This window comes from Manacus vitellinus, unplaced genomic scaffold, assembly GCF_001715985.3.
Source record: "Manacus vitellinus isolate BGI_N305 unplaced genomic scaffold, ASM171598v3 scaffold_0_pilon, whole genome shotgun sequence".
Lineage (NCBI taxonomy): Eukaryota > Metazoa > Chordata > Aves > Passeriformes > Pipridae > Manacus > Manacus vitellinus.
Genome location: NW_021938789.1, coordinates 46,695,021 through 46,708,595, shown reverse-complemented (window position 1 = coordinate 46,708,595; position 13,575 = coordinate 46,695,021). Strand labels below are relative to the sequence as shown.

General features: G+C 39.8%; 1 protein-coding gene across 1 annotated transcript in view; it reads left to right on the top strand.

Moving 5' to 3' along the window:
- Positions 1-13,575, top strand: part of BMPR1B (bone morphogenetic protein receptor type 1B) — an 84,470-nt gene that overhangs the window by 57,066 nt on the left and 13,829 nt on the right. Inside the window, exons 3-4 of the mRNA XM_008925654.3 lie at positions 6,392-6,494; positions 7,454-7,556. Coding sequence (XP_008923902.2) covers positions 6,392-6,494; positions 7,454-7,556 — 206 coding nt within the window. The remainder of the gene's footprint in view (positions 1-6,391; positions 6,495-7,453; positions 7,557-13,575) is intronic.

Below are 13,575 nucleotides of genomic sequence, written 5' to 3'. Positions count from 1 at the left end.
AGCCTTTTGTGAGCCCAGGAGCAAAGACCTCTGAAAGTTCAATGGAAAAGCATTTCCAGCTGTGTTTAAATTAAAACTCTCGGAGTAGAATAGCTAGTACTACTGCAATCACCATTCACCATTTGAAATTTCTCGTAAAAGGCAGTCTGTCATCTCAAGTGAAGATTTTTATCTGCTACCACAGGTATTCATCTGTTAAAATATAGATCCTGTCCATAGCAGTCTGAATGTTTATATAAAAATGAGGACATCTGCTGGCCATTTAAAATCCTCTCCATAACTGTACTTTAGAAATTTAAAAGCCAATTTTTAACCATATCTATATCAAATCCTCTAGCAGCCTGCTGTGTTCCTATACAGAATTTCCCTTCCTTTATACTTCTGCAGCTGAAGTCCAGTATTACTTTAGGGAGCTAAGGATAACACTGCAGCTTAAAAGGCAGATTGTTTTCTATCTTAACAGAAAAGAAGTAGATCTAGTTAGAGTGTGCATTATGTGAGCACAACAAGTTTTGGAAGATCTACTAAAGGGTCAGCTCATCAAGGGAGGATTCTTGTCAGGGTGTAGCAAAAGGGGGGCCAAGCCAGGAGCTGAGGCTGATACTAGGGCTGGCCAAATCCTCACTCACCAGGACCCCATTTCACCAAGGGTATCTGAATACAACAGGCAGAGACAGCTCCCTCAGTGGCCCTTCACATGGCTGGTGGTGATCTGGAGACAGGCACTCCTGTACCACTGCTCAGACCTCAGCTTACATGGAGCCCCTGGGCAGGGAATCTGTGTAGGGGAAAAGGGGGTCTCAGGTGGGGCCACTCTTGGCAACTGAAGATCATTAGTGTACTCAGGGCCCTGACAATTAAGATTTTTTGAGAAGGCTCACAATCCTCTGCTTGTAAAGGGTGTGTTAAACTGCAGCATGTTGAAACTTTATTCTTCTTTCTGAACATCTGTGCGATCCATAAGATACTTTTGGTAAAGAAGGTCAAAGCTGCTTTGAACACAACCAGGACCTTGTTTTACTGTTCCATTTCAAGTTTTGTGTATACAAAGCGAATGCATGGACAGTTGCGTCTAATCATAATTAATTGCATATTTTAAAATGTAGTGTTACATTTAATTGGCTTTGACTGTAATGGGATTGCAGTAAAAGCAGAGGCTGATTAGGTGCCTTGTCACACTCTATTTTCATGCGCAAATAAATGCGGACAGTTTTAAAGATTGGGCTGATAAAGTTTAAGTTCTTATGTGTTGCCTGCTGGATTGTATTTCTGCCCAATGGTGTCTTGAGGTAGTTTTGGTTATCTAAAGCAATAAAATAATTAGGTTGCTTTTTCAGAGTTACTAGAGGTGATAATTCACTTGAGTGATGTTATTTTCGTTCTCCTTTTCCTTCAGATGATATGGTTGAATTTTCTTTGTAATTTGGCATGTGAAACAAAGAAGACTTTGACAGTGACCAAAGCACTGAGTTCAGGCAACTTTTCTTTTAAGTAACTTTAATTTTTAGGGAAAACTTGAACATTTTCTGATATAGGAGCTATGGTAAGGTCTTACATGTTAGCCTTTCAATTTTTTTAATGTTTACATTTATTTTTAATTTAGTCCTATATACAGGGCTGTACCAGAGTTATTTAAGTTGCCTTTGGTGATTAAAACAAAAAACTAAAGGTCAACAGAGACAAATTTGTGCAAACCCCAGTCTTTTTTTGTGCCCTGTGCCAGGGCCATATGTCTCATTGATGGCTCAGTAGGTGATTTCACCCCAAATGTTTTGGGGTGTAACTCAAAGTCCCCATCCTAGACTTTTCAAGTGTGCCCCAGAAGTTCCTTGATTTTAGTATTGCTCATGTGTTGCTTGCACATTAGGTGTTTAATATAAACCTTAAGCTAGATAGTAATGGAAGTCCAACCTTTCTGTACTGAGACCTGTTGCGTTACTCTCAGATAGTTTTTTATTGTGTGGGAGTACTTTGGTGTTACTGTGCAGAAACTGCTGGAATACCTAAAACTTCCTCTGCATATTAAATTTAGTTATACAAAAACAACAACAACAAAAAATCCATAACAGCACATACCTATGTTAAGTCTGTCCTAGCATTAAAGAAGAACAACGTCATGCAAGTTCAACTGCAGTGTAATCTTAAGGTCAAGTAAAAGAAAACATATGGTTTATGTTTAAATTTTGGAGACAAAGGAAAGGAATAAAAGAGAAAGGAAAAGAGGAAGATGAGTATCTTTATTTTACCTGTTTTCTTCTTGATAGTTCTTATATCTACTGAGATAGATTTTGCACATAACTGAAAGGTGCTAGAGAGCCCTGGTGAAAATGCAGAAGTACCCATGCTTGGTGCTGTTACCATACTCCAAGCTGTACCATCAGGTCTATAGATCAATCTCATATACTCTGCATCAAGCCTGGGTGGTTTCTAGGGATCTCCCTCACAGATTGGCATAATGGCTTGTTTTCTGTGGTGTGACCCTGCATGTCAGGAATAACTGTTTGATATTCTTTGTGATTTAGTAAAACAATGCAAGATACATTTAGTGATGTCTCACTCCTTCAAGAATGCTATGGGCAGGTAGTATAGAGAAAATATTGATTGATGGGCCTATAAATAACAGTATGAAAATGTAATATGTAATGTCCTAGCTCCTCTAGGATGTGTCGGTACCCTCGTTTCTCACTGTGTGTCAGGTCATCATTGAGCACCAAGAGAGCCAGAAGGTACCATACACAGCAGAGCATGCATGGTAGGAACAGCATCACCATCTTGGAGACTAGTGTGGCCAGAAACTGTGGCCCGCTGTGCGCCACCTTCTTTGCTCTGTTGCACCTGTAAGTCTCTCTTTGCCTTCAGAGTATTTGTGCAAACCTCTGGCTCAACAACTGTGTAATGCTCTTCTCACTTTATTTCATGTTACTTCCCTGATGTACAGCTGCTAACTATATTGTGTTTTCTGAAAGATGACCCTGTATTGAACACATTTACAATGACTCTTTATTTTATGGATGGTGTCCAAAGACAGCATTTTGCTAAATTTGGCCTTCATCATTTTCCTTAAGTGAAGGACAAAATATGTGAATTAGATGCAATTTGGGAGTCAGCCAATCTTCAAATTGTATTATTTCAGCCAGTTTTTACAGAAGAGTATGAATTCTCAGTTTCTGTACATAATACAATCTAACATTTTTTTTATCATTTTAAAATCAGTGCAGAAACTTGTCATGTTGCTTTGGATGGAAATTAAAAGATGCTGTTGCTCTTTCTGATATCAAAATGAGGAATATAAAGAGCAGTGGACAAAAGTAATAATACTCATCTGGACTCTTTTGCAAATAAAATTAAAGATAAGGGATCTTTTCATCAAGTTACTTAACCTGTCTGTCTGTGATGGGCACTGAATGAGGGAAAGGTGTTGCTTTTCACAGTTATATATTGCCATTCCTAGCTGTGTCACACACACATAGAGCCGGATGGGAAATCCTCAGCAGTCAAGTTTTGGTAGCTGAGGAATCACATCTTCTGTGAGAAATGGCTGCTGGCCAGTGAGGACATCTGTGTGAGCAGATGCAAAGCTGTTGGCCTCGGTTCCTGTCTTCTGACATTTAGTAAAGGTCTGAGTTAAGATCATTGCTTTCTTTGTGGTAATCTTTAATTGTAGCAGCACCTTCTATATCAGTGTCTGTCAGTGTTTCCGCTATTAACTCCCTCTATTTTCCTGGCATTTGACTTGGCTGTAAAAATTCACTCTTGGCAAATACGTGACATAGCAAATCTGTGCTTATTAGTGATCACATCCAAAATGTATTTAATCACTCTCCTGCACCATACTCTAATAAGGTGATGCTTTAGTGGCAGAGGTTAGTGGATGTGTATCCAGATGTATTCAACAACATCACAATGAGTTCCGTCTTTACACACCATTTGCAGAATCAAATTACACAGAATTCAAATTGCAGAGTTTAAGAAAATAATAGTTCTCTACTTCTCAAATTTTTGCTAGGAAGGGGAGAATAGGATTTTTGTACTGCTTTATATATATGTGTATATATATATGCACATATATACATGTATATATACATATATATAATTCGTATATATATGTACAGGCGATGTACAGATGTTTCTACTTGTGCAGTCACCAAAATAAACATAAAATTTGAGATGATGCAGAGTCAGCTGACTTGTTTCTGACTTGTTGTATTAGTAAGAACAGTTTCATTTCTACCATAGGCAGGTATGAGATAGGGTAATCAGGGTATGTAAAGCAGGGCTATGTCCTGTGAACCAGGAGAACAGATCAGGGGTGGGAGTGGGGAAGCAGTTGGGAGATACTTCTTTCTTTTCAGAAGAGTCACTTCTCCCTCTCACCCAAACACCTCAGAAATTTTCAAAAACAATGAATTCTTACATTGCATGAAAACTTTTGTGTTTTTTTTTTCCTTAGAGATAGAACCAGTGTTTATTCTGCTCAGCATTACTGTTTCTTTCTCTCACTTTTCCTTCATTATTTTAAGATTGTCTGTAAAGAGCATGATTTATCCTTATTGTTGGTCATTTATAACTTTTTTGTTTTGCTCTATCCAATCTAATTTTGTTTTTCTTTTTCAATTTGGAGTAAAATATTCAGAGGAACTGAAGTACTTGAGGAGCCTGAATTTAATTTTCAGAAATGAGCTAAGAATCAGTCCCATGACAAGTCAGAAAAATAGAATTAAAACTGCTGACTTTTCTGTTTCTCTTTTTCCCTTTTGCAAACAATTTGACTTTTCCTTGCCTTGCTTTTATTTGATGAACGGAGAGTTAGGGGTTTTTTTTTGCTGGGAACTGTTAGCAGTTGAGTTCATTTTTGTATTTCACTTGACTGCAGTGTTTCACTTGATTGCAATGTATTGTTTTGTTGCTCTGTCCCCTGGGTTAAACTTACTCATTACTTTGAATCAAAGGCACCATGCAAACAAATAAAATCTAATCCAATATAATATTCTACTCTAATGGATTCCTTACAGTCTCTCTTGGCAATCCTATTGTTCCTGTATTTTAAGCTTAAGCAACGAAATCAAGGTGGTAGTTGCCCAGAAGGGTTACTGTCTCCTTTGCCTTCCTTGTATGCACAATGTCAAAGAAGGGTAGAAGTCATCGCTCGCTTCTCCGAGAAAGTAATTTGTGATGTGCAATGGGGTACTTTTCAAATCCAGAAGTCAATAACCCATGATAGATTATTATTTGAAGTAATAAGCTTACTGTGGCTAGACCCTGCACCACTAATATAAAAATATGCCACAGCAAATGTTTGACATGATCCTATGCAGCATCTCTGTCATGTAGCTAATACTTACAAATTGTGTTTATCTCTTAAATGTGTAACTGTGCCTCTTCATTGCCTTTGCTCTTGTTGCTCTGTTAGACTCTCAAGTAAGGAGCAAATCATCTGAAATTTTGCTGTGTTTAAGTTTTCTAATCCCTTTTTCTTTGTATTTCCTTGGTTTAACTGAGTTTCTCTTCTGAAAAATACTCATTGCACATAATAACCAGTGTTGTTTTCCTGGGGAAATAACAGAATATTTTCTTTTTATGTGACTTAAATGTCTTGTATTAAAGAGTTTTTTCTTTATTTTTAGATCTTCTTCCTGCAAATCAGTCAATTTTTGTTTCTTACACATTACATATCTCCCTCAGAGTGCTGAGAAATAAATGTACAGTGGTTTCAATAAAATGCAGTCACCCTTTCCGTGCTCTCCTCCCCCTCTTTCCATAGCATTTAGGCATTTGACCTTCATCAAGGAAGGACATTTATCACCGGCACCATCTAGCCATCTGTTAGTATACTTGTCCTCCCTGGTGCATGTTCTTGTAAACGGAAGCATTATGGATCACTTTAAGCTTATAACCCAAGTAAACAATTATGAAGGGTGTTGATGATAACTCAAGAACATACACAAGAGTGTTGCAGTTCATAATATGGTTAAAACAGGCATCACAAATCACTCTTAATAATATTTTACATTTAGTATCTCAAAAATGTTTCTTCCTTTAGGTCTTTCTCATGATGTAAATATCCGTACCTTGTTCTCATATACAAGGCAGACCTTCTGTAACTTGAAGGCTGCATCTGTACACGTCTCCAGAGTCTTGACAAAATAATGACCATAGGCAGAGAATTAAGATGTTTGTTAGTGGGGTTTGTAGCTGTGAAATGTTGGAAAGGTAAGTGCCTTTACTCCAAGGTGCAGCATCCTCTGTGTGTGCAAGAGCTGATCTGCAGCAACCTTAGTATGTTGATTTGTTAATGGCAGATTTGCCTTGCAGGGAGCAAAGTTTAAAACAATATTGAGCAGCACATTTTTCACTTCATGCCTTTTTCTGATTCATTCTTTCCAATCCTCAGCACTGATGGCTACTGCTTCACTATAATAGAAGAAGATGAGTCTGGTGGACATTTAGTCACCAAGGGATGTCTTGGATTAGAGGGCTCAGACTTCCAGTGTCGGGTAAGGAAGTATTTCCTGCCAGAGTGTTGCTTGAATTTTTGATAGCTTTCAATTAAAGTGCAGTCAACAGACGTTACTGTGTCCATATTTTTCACTTCTGTTCATTTAGCAGATAGTAGATCTGCATTGATTGCAGAGGGGAGTGCATGTGTATCCCCAAAACATGATGCCATAGCTGCTCCTGACAACAACTTATGCTTTTGGTTTTGGCACTGCTGTTACTAGTAACACTCCCACTCAGAGGAAGTTTGTATTTAAAGAAATGCAGTCTAACTCCTGAAGTCTCCATGGTAGCTGAAGTTAGTTAGGTATCATTTGATAGACTGCAGCAACTTTTATGTCTTATATGCAGTTACACTTTGGTTTTGGATTTTTGGTGCCAGAAATTCCCTTCAAGTACGGTGATCATCTGATATAAGACTATCTGCAGGAATGGAAGGGGTATGGGCAATGGAGCAAGGTGGCTCTAAAGTGTTCGTCTTTCCTCATGTTAACCTTAAATGGTTTCATATGAGTATAAGAATGATCTAATCATTAAGGCCCATGGAAGGTATTTTACCCAGCTTCCCATGAGACCAGAATCAGCAGTTAAATTAGTCCACACAGCAATTCCTGTATTATTCTGGCTAAACTGTTTTGGATACCCACAATAACTCATTATTGCAATGTAAGCCTAACTGATGGATGTGTGTGACTTTCAGTTCTGACTTGCACCATTAGAGTCATTCTGCAGCACTAGGGCACCAACAGACATAAGTTAGGAATGAGTTAATCTCTTAATTGTCTAGATGAAATATTGCTGGATACACTGGGTGGCAGAAATCCTTACTCCACACATCCTAGAAATCTGTAGCAGATTGCAGTCCAGCTAGTAAGCACATCTTTCTCTCAAGTACCAGAATGACTATATATTTACAACACAGGTAATGAATTGCTTTCTATCAAATTGTTTGTTTTAGGACACTCCTATTCCACACCAAAGAAGATCTATTGAATGTTGCACAGGCCAAGATTATTGTAACAAACACCTTCACCCTACACTGCCACCACTGAAGAATCGAGGTAAGGGGGAAGTAAGGGGAACAAAATCCAGTCCTAAACTGATCTTTTCCTGCTGTTGCTCTTTGTACCTTAGGAAGAAACAGAGTCAAAACTGAAGCAACCCTGTCCAAATTCCCATGATTAGAGAGATAAATGGCATTAAACAGTATTGCTGCATTCCTGTAGTTGTGTGCGGAGCAGTGTCTTGGCCCATAATTGCTGATCCTTGCTCTTATTCCCACGGCACACATGCAGTGAACACCAGGTGCTTTAGAGTTGCACAGTTTTGTCCTAGCACAGACCTGCTAGCTATCAGTGATCATCCCAAAGATGTGGGATGATCCTCTCCCTCGATGTTAGTCATGGCAGAGGATGCCTCTGACTGTGTGTGTTTTTAGCCTGACAATCAAATTGAATCCTCTCTCTAGTCCCTGCAACGTGCATTACTGTCCTTCATAACTCTACACCTATCTGGGACCAGGTCTGCAGTGGTTAATTGGTCAGTTCAAGCTGACTGTAGTCCATTAAGCTTTTCTTCTTTAAAAGACCTGACACCAGCCCTAGGACAATAACAAGTCACTACACTGCATTTTTGACTTGAAAAATGTAGCTGAAAATAGAATGTAGGGTAAGAACTCATGCACTGTTTGTTGTGGGATTTTTTAATTTGTTATTTGAGAGCAAATGGACATGTATTGGTAAATGCTGGGGAAAGGTTTTAGCATTTTTGTTCGTTTGTTTAAACATCACTTTCTGAAAGTTTGTAAAGTTACTTTCGTCTGGATTTTGCAGAATACACTTTCTTTTAGGTATGCCTAAGTAAGTGTAAACTCATCCATGATGAAGTGGCATTGGCAGGAATCGGTGCTCAGCATTGAGTCACTTCAGAGTTGCAGAAGAATTTATAGTCATGGCATTCTGTGTTGAAAATCCAGATCAGTGTGCAGATGCTCTCTTAGTTACACAAACAGCAGATACTTACACAAATGCATGCTTGGAGAATGCCTTTCACTCATGTAAGCTGTTCCCTTCATGCCTGTGAAACTCTGCACAGATGGGCTGCAAAATCAAGCCTGTGGAGAGTAGTATGTAAATACTTCACTGTTTACTAGCTTGCCATTAAGGCAGCAAAACCTCATAAAATTCTGACTTCCAACAGAAGAGTAATGTACTACTTTGTTGGTTTATTTAATTTTATAAAGTTATTTGGACTGAGAGAGAAGCTCCAAAAAGAAGTCAATATTTGTTCACACTTACTTAGTCTTTCATTAAATATCAATTTGGAAAACACTGCCATGATTTCTTCTTACTGCTGAGTTTATTCTACATTAAAACTACTTAAAAATACTGAACCAGGGCCTAACACTAGACATCCACCTTTTTGAGATTTTAGTTATTTGGCAATGGTCTCTGCTGCTTATACAGAAAGCAATAAAACAAGCTTTTGGTAGTGGCAGAAGGTGTTTAGACTGATGTTGGGTTTGTTCTTTGTATATATGGGGTAAATAAAGTATCACTTGGGCACCATGGTGGCAGACTCATTAAATAGCAGAGAGAATATTTGTTAAAAAAAAAATATCATGGAGTTGGAGCAGGGTTCTAGCTGTTCTATGTTGCAAAGTTGTCTATTTTAGCATGACAAACAAAAGGCAATGTACTCACTCAAAATATTCTGAAGATTTTTGTTTGAAATAAACTCTCACACTACCAGTATCCTGTCAGTGTATTGCAAAAATACGTTTCAAGAGCTGCTCCATTAAATGTGGCTGAACAGGGCTGAAGTCAGCACCTTTATTAAGGCCTTAAGTAAATATGTCATTCTTGGTGCCAGGCCTGTTTTAATTTGTTGCTGCTGTATCCTAATATGAAACCTCAGAAAAAAAGCCAGTTAGAACTGTAGATCCTCACTGCAACTAGGCACAAATACTGTGTATAAATACATGCTACTGCCAGTGCCCAGTACTATGACTGTGATCATTTTATTTACTGGAAACATTAGTAAAAAATGTGCTAAGGAACATGTGGTCTGTCCAGGCTTCTTGCCTTCACAGATGTTCTGAGATACATAAGATGCTGTGATAGTAAATGTGGTACTGGGGAGTGTGATTGTCTGATACTGTTAGAATTGTATATCAAATTTAACATAAACTATAAGTACAAAGAAAGAAAGATGAACTAAAAAAAGCTTATAGGAACAACCTTTTGGCCTTCAGGATTCCATATGTATGCTCCTTTAGAAATAAAAAACAAACGGAAAGTTGGCTTCTGATGAACTCATGTCCAAGGTGACATCTCATGGGAGACAAAGTCTAGGGAGATCATGCAGCTGCAGGTCAGAGGTTGTTGAACTGCAAATTGACCTATGCACCAAGGTAATATCTACAAAGGCAAGCGACTTATGTTCTCAAAGTGCTTTTCCAGACCTGGCATGTGCTGGAAAGCGAGGTTTATGCCACACCCATCCTCCTACACCCCACATCCCCTAGCCTCCCAAAAAAGAAAGGAGGACCACAGACATGAAAGTGAGAGCTAGAAGAATTAACGCTGGTCAAAGCAAGATGTGTTAAGCAAGATGGAAGAAACAACAGCTAAGTGTGAGTTTTGAGCTCATCTCGGTACAGAACTAGCAGGATAAAATACCCCAGAGAAACCACTAAGTCGATGTTCCAGATATACATCTGTCTTAATAAGGAAATGAAAATCATAATTGGGTCTGATATAACACCTTTGCTTTAAACAATAAAAGATATTCCTGGAAATCCCAGCAAAAGCGCAGACTGAGACCAGTCAAAAGGAGAAATATGTCTTTACTGATTTAGAGCCTATATAAGCAGAAGTGGTGGTGCCACCGTGTCTGGCTCCCTGCCTGTATAGCTAGTGATGAATGGGCAAGGGAATGATTGGAGGAATGATGGGGTTTGATGTGTGCACACAGTCTCCACGCCTCGGATTTCACTGCCGTTTTTACTTGGATAACTGTAACATTGTGAACTGAAGGGACCTGGGGAGGGAAGTGAACCTCCTCTCCCTTTGATATACTGACTTCTCCCTTGAACCTGCTGGGTGGCATTTTCAGTGCACTCCTCAGCATGGTCCCACGGATGGCAGTGAGAGAAACGAGTGGTGGAGGAGGGGGAAATCGTTGGAGAATAACGGAGAGGCAACTTGGTATCACTGAGCTCACCACTGACACCAGCATGCACCACTGTTTTCATACTACATGAAACTATTAACGTGCTATTTGCTGGGCTTCGCTATTATCAACCAGCCAGGGTATGTGAAGAGGCTTCCCAAAGTGTTTGTTTTGCGCTCCCCACACCATGCTCCTGGTAATCACTCACTGCTGCCTCCATGGAAGCTACTGCTTATTCTCATAACTGCTGCTTGGCACCTTGCAGTTACCAAGTAACATAACACTAAAAAGCACAGTGCTGGACTTCTTGAAGGAGAGTATCTCCAGCACATAAACTGGCACTGACTGGGACCCACCACAGTCTTCACCACAGAGCCCACAAGCCAGTCATTAAGCAGACTCACAGCTGAGCTTCCCCATCCTTCCACCTGGTCAAGGAGGTGCCAAAAATTGTGCAGGGAAAGGGAGGTTTGTCCTGCAGCTCTGGGGAGAACGACTTGGGCTGGAGGAGGAGGAAAGAGTTGATCTCCAGCAGCACCAGCCTGGTTCAGTGCAGCAGAACAAACAGACATTGCTGGTGTAAGGATGAGGGCATGCATTTAATCTTGTGTTGTCCACATACCAGCAGGTTTATGAAGTCCTCAAGTGAGCAAGCAAATCAAATTCTGCCAAAATGCTTTAAAAATGCAGGAAGTGTTTGAAAGGTGAGACAATAGCTCGCTTATCATCAGTATTGTCTCTCATCATACGTAGCCAAATAAATATAAAGACATATGGAACTTATTCTCTCCTCCTGTGAGAGCTAGTTGCATGCCTGTGCTGTGCAGAGTGAACCACTACAAAAGCTATGTCAACTGACACTGCTGGCATGGGGGACATCACCCACTGCAAGAGCATAAGTGCGTTGGTGCTGCTGCACTCTGCAGCAGCCACTCCCAGCAAGGAGATCAGGACATGTTCCTTTATGTCGTGCATGCTTTCCTTGCACATGCTTCGCGTAATTGCATTTGGGTACCAAAAGAATTTTGCAGTGTTGGAGCCTGAAGTTGATCTCAGAGTTAAACAGCACTTCCAAAATGCCTTCTGGCCTCTGGGTAAACCAAAACTGCATTTATTTACTTTTCTGAATGGCAGAAGCCCATTAGAAACATTGAGCACAATGTTTGGATCACTTAAACACTAAAAATTACCGGAATTTGATTAAAGATTTCAGCATCTTTATCTTCCCTCTCCAAATGCATATACTCATGCACACACAGACGGCATGAACAGGTTCATGTGCAACACTTTGTGCCTGTATAAAGGCACGGATTTCCATGGCTTTACCGTCTAGCATACACAAGTATGAGAAAGATCTGAATTGCTCCCTCTGCATCTGATGTCAGCTTTCATTACTGCTAAGCACAAACCTCCAGCTTCCATGATGTCTTACTCTGTGAAGTAGGAAAACCCTTGCTGTGGACAGATATCCAGGTTTCTCCCAGGTATAAAATGCCACTATATGGTCTCTGTGCTCTGTTTATCTTCTCTTCAGCTGATGGGCTGAGGCATCTTAAACTGCTACAAACCACACATTTTAGAGGGAAATGGTGGCTGACACAGGCTGCTTACAAAGCACAAACTGGAGCCCTCAGCCCTGCTGAACAGCCATCGCCTTCACGAGAGAGGTCTGGATTCCCCGGTGGGCTCTCGGTTTCGACTCACAGCCCACTTGGAGTGGCAGGCCAGGGATAAATCTGCTGTGGCAGGGAGAATGATGGGCTTGAGTGTTTTCCTGATAGGCATTGTGTCAGTGTCCCCTTTCAAAGGCGTCAGCTGTGTCTTGAATGTTTACATTGTTAATGCTCCCGGAGCAGGTAATGGCAGGTTAAAACATGACCAGTGTGATCAAAAGGTGAGTTGGTAGGTAATCTCTATTTGTAATGGAACGGGGAAGGGAAGAAATAGTTTGGGAGCGAAAAAAGAAGGAGAAACTGGATCTTTAAAATAAAAAGAGTCTGACAGTAAACTAAGAGTCCCTTAGGAATCTCCTGGTCTCATTACCCTTGTAAATCTGAAACATAATAACATTGTTCCAAGACAAGTCAATAAGGATAGATTTCTTGCATTCTATGATGTGTCAGGCATTAGAGTGAAGGATGCAAGACAGCAAGGCTGGAAGAGCTTCAGAAACCATGGTCCTCATTTGCCTTATACCAGATAGCAACTTCGGGAGGGTGGCACGTAGATACATGCTGGAATACTGTAATTTTGAGAGTTTGGGTAGTAGGGGAGGTTGAAAAAGCATACTGCTAGGTTTCTTTGTTTTTCAGCAGAGAAACATGAATGAAGGTCAGACTTGCTTGCCTGAGCTGAGAATACAAGTTTGGAGATCAATATTGTACTTTAAAGGAGAATATGAGTTTCACATGCCCAGATTGACTGAAATGTTTTAATAGTTTTTATGTAACAGAATTTTCTACAAGTTACTTGACACATTTCATTTTCAGAGTGTTTTACAGAATAGCTGCTGTAAGAATAGTTTTGCCCACAAACATGGAAGGACTTGCTGGCACACAGGGCTGCTGTAAAGTGAATGGAGGAGAAAATTCCTGTTCAGGTGTTTAAAACAGGATCCAAGAGAAGGATTATTCTCTAATGAGGGAAATATACTTTCAAGATATCTTGTGGCCTGCCTTCTTGAGGGTTTGAATGGTCTGATGTGTCTTCCCTTCTAGGATAAATGGAGTTTTGTCGTGGGGAGGTTTTCTGTTTGTTTGATTGTTGGTTTTTTTTTTAATGTTAACTACTCAATAGGATGCTACTTAATATGACTGTTTTAAGATAAACAGTCAAGTTAAGACACAGAGTTACAGGTCTTGACTGATTTTTTCATTCAGACCCAAAAAGGGAATTGCAAATCAAGGC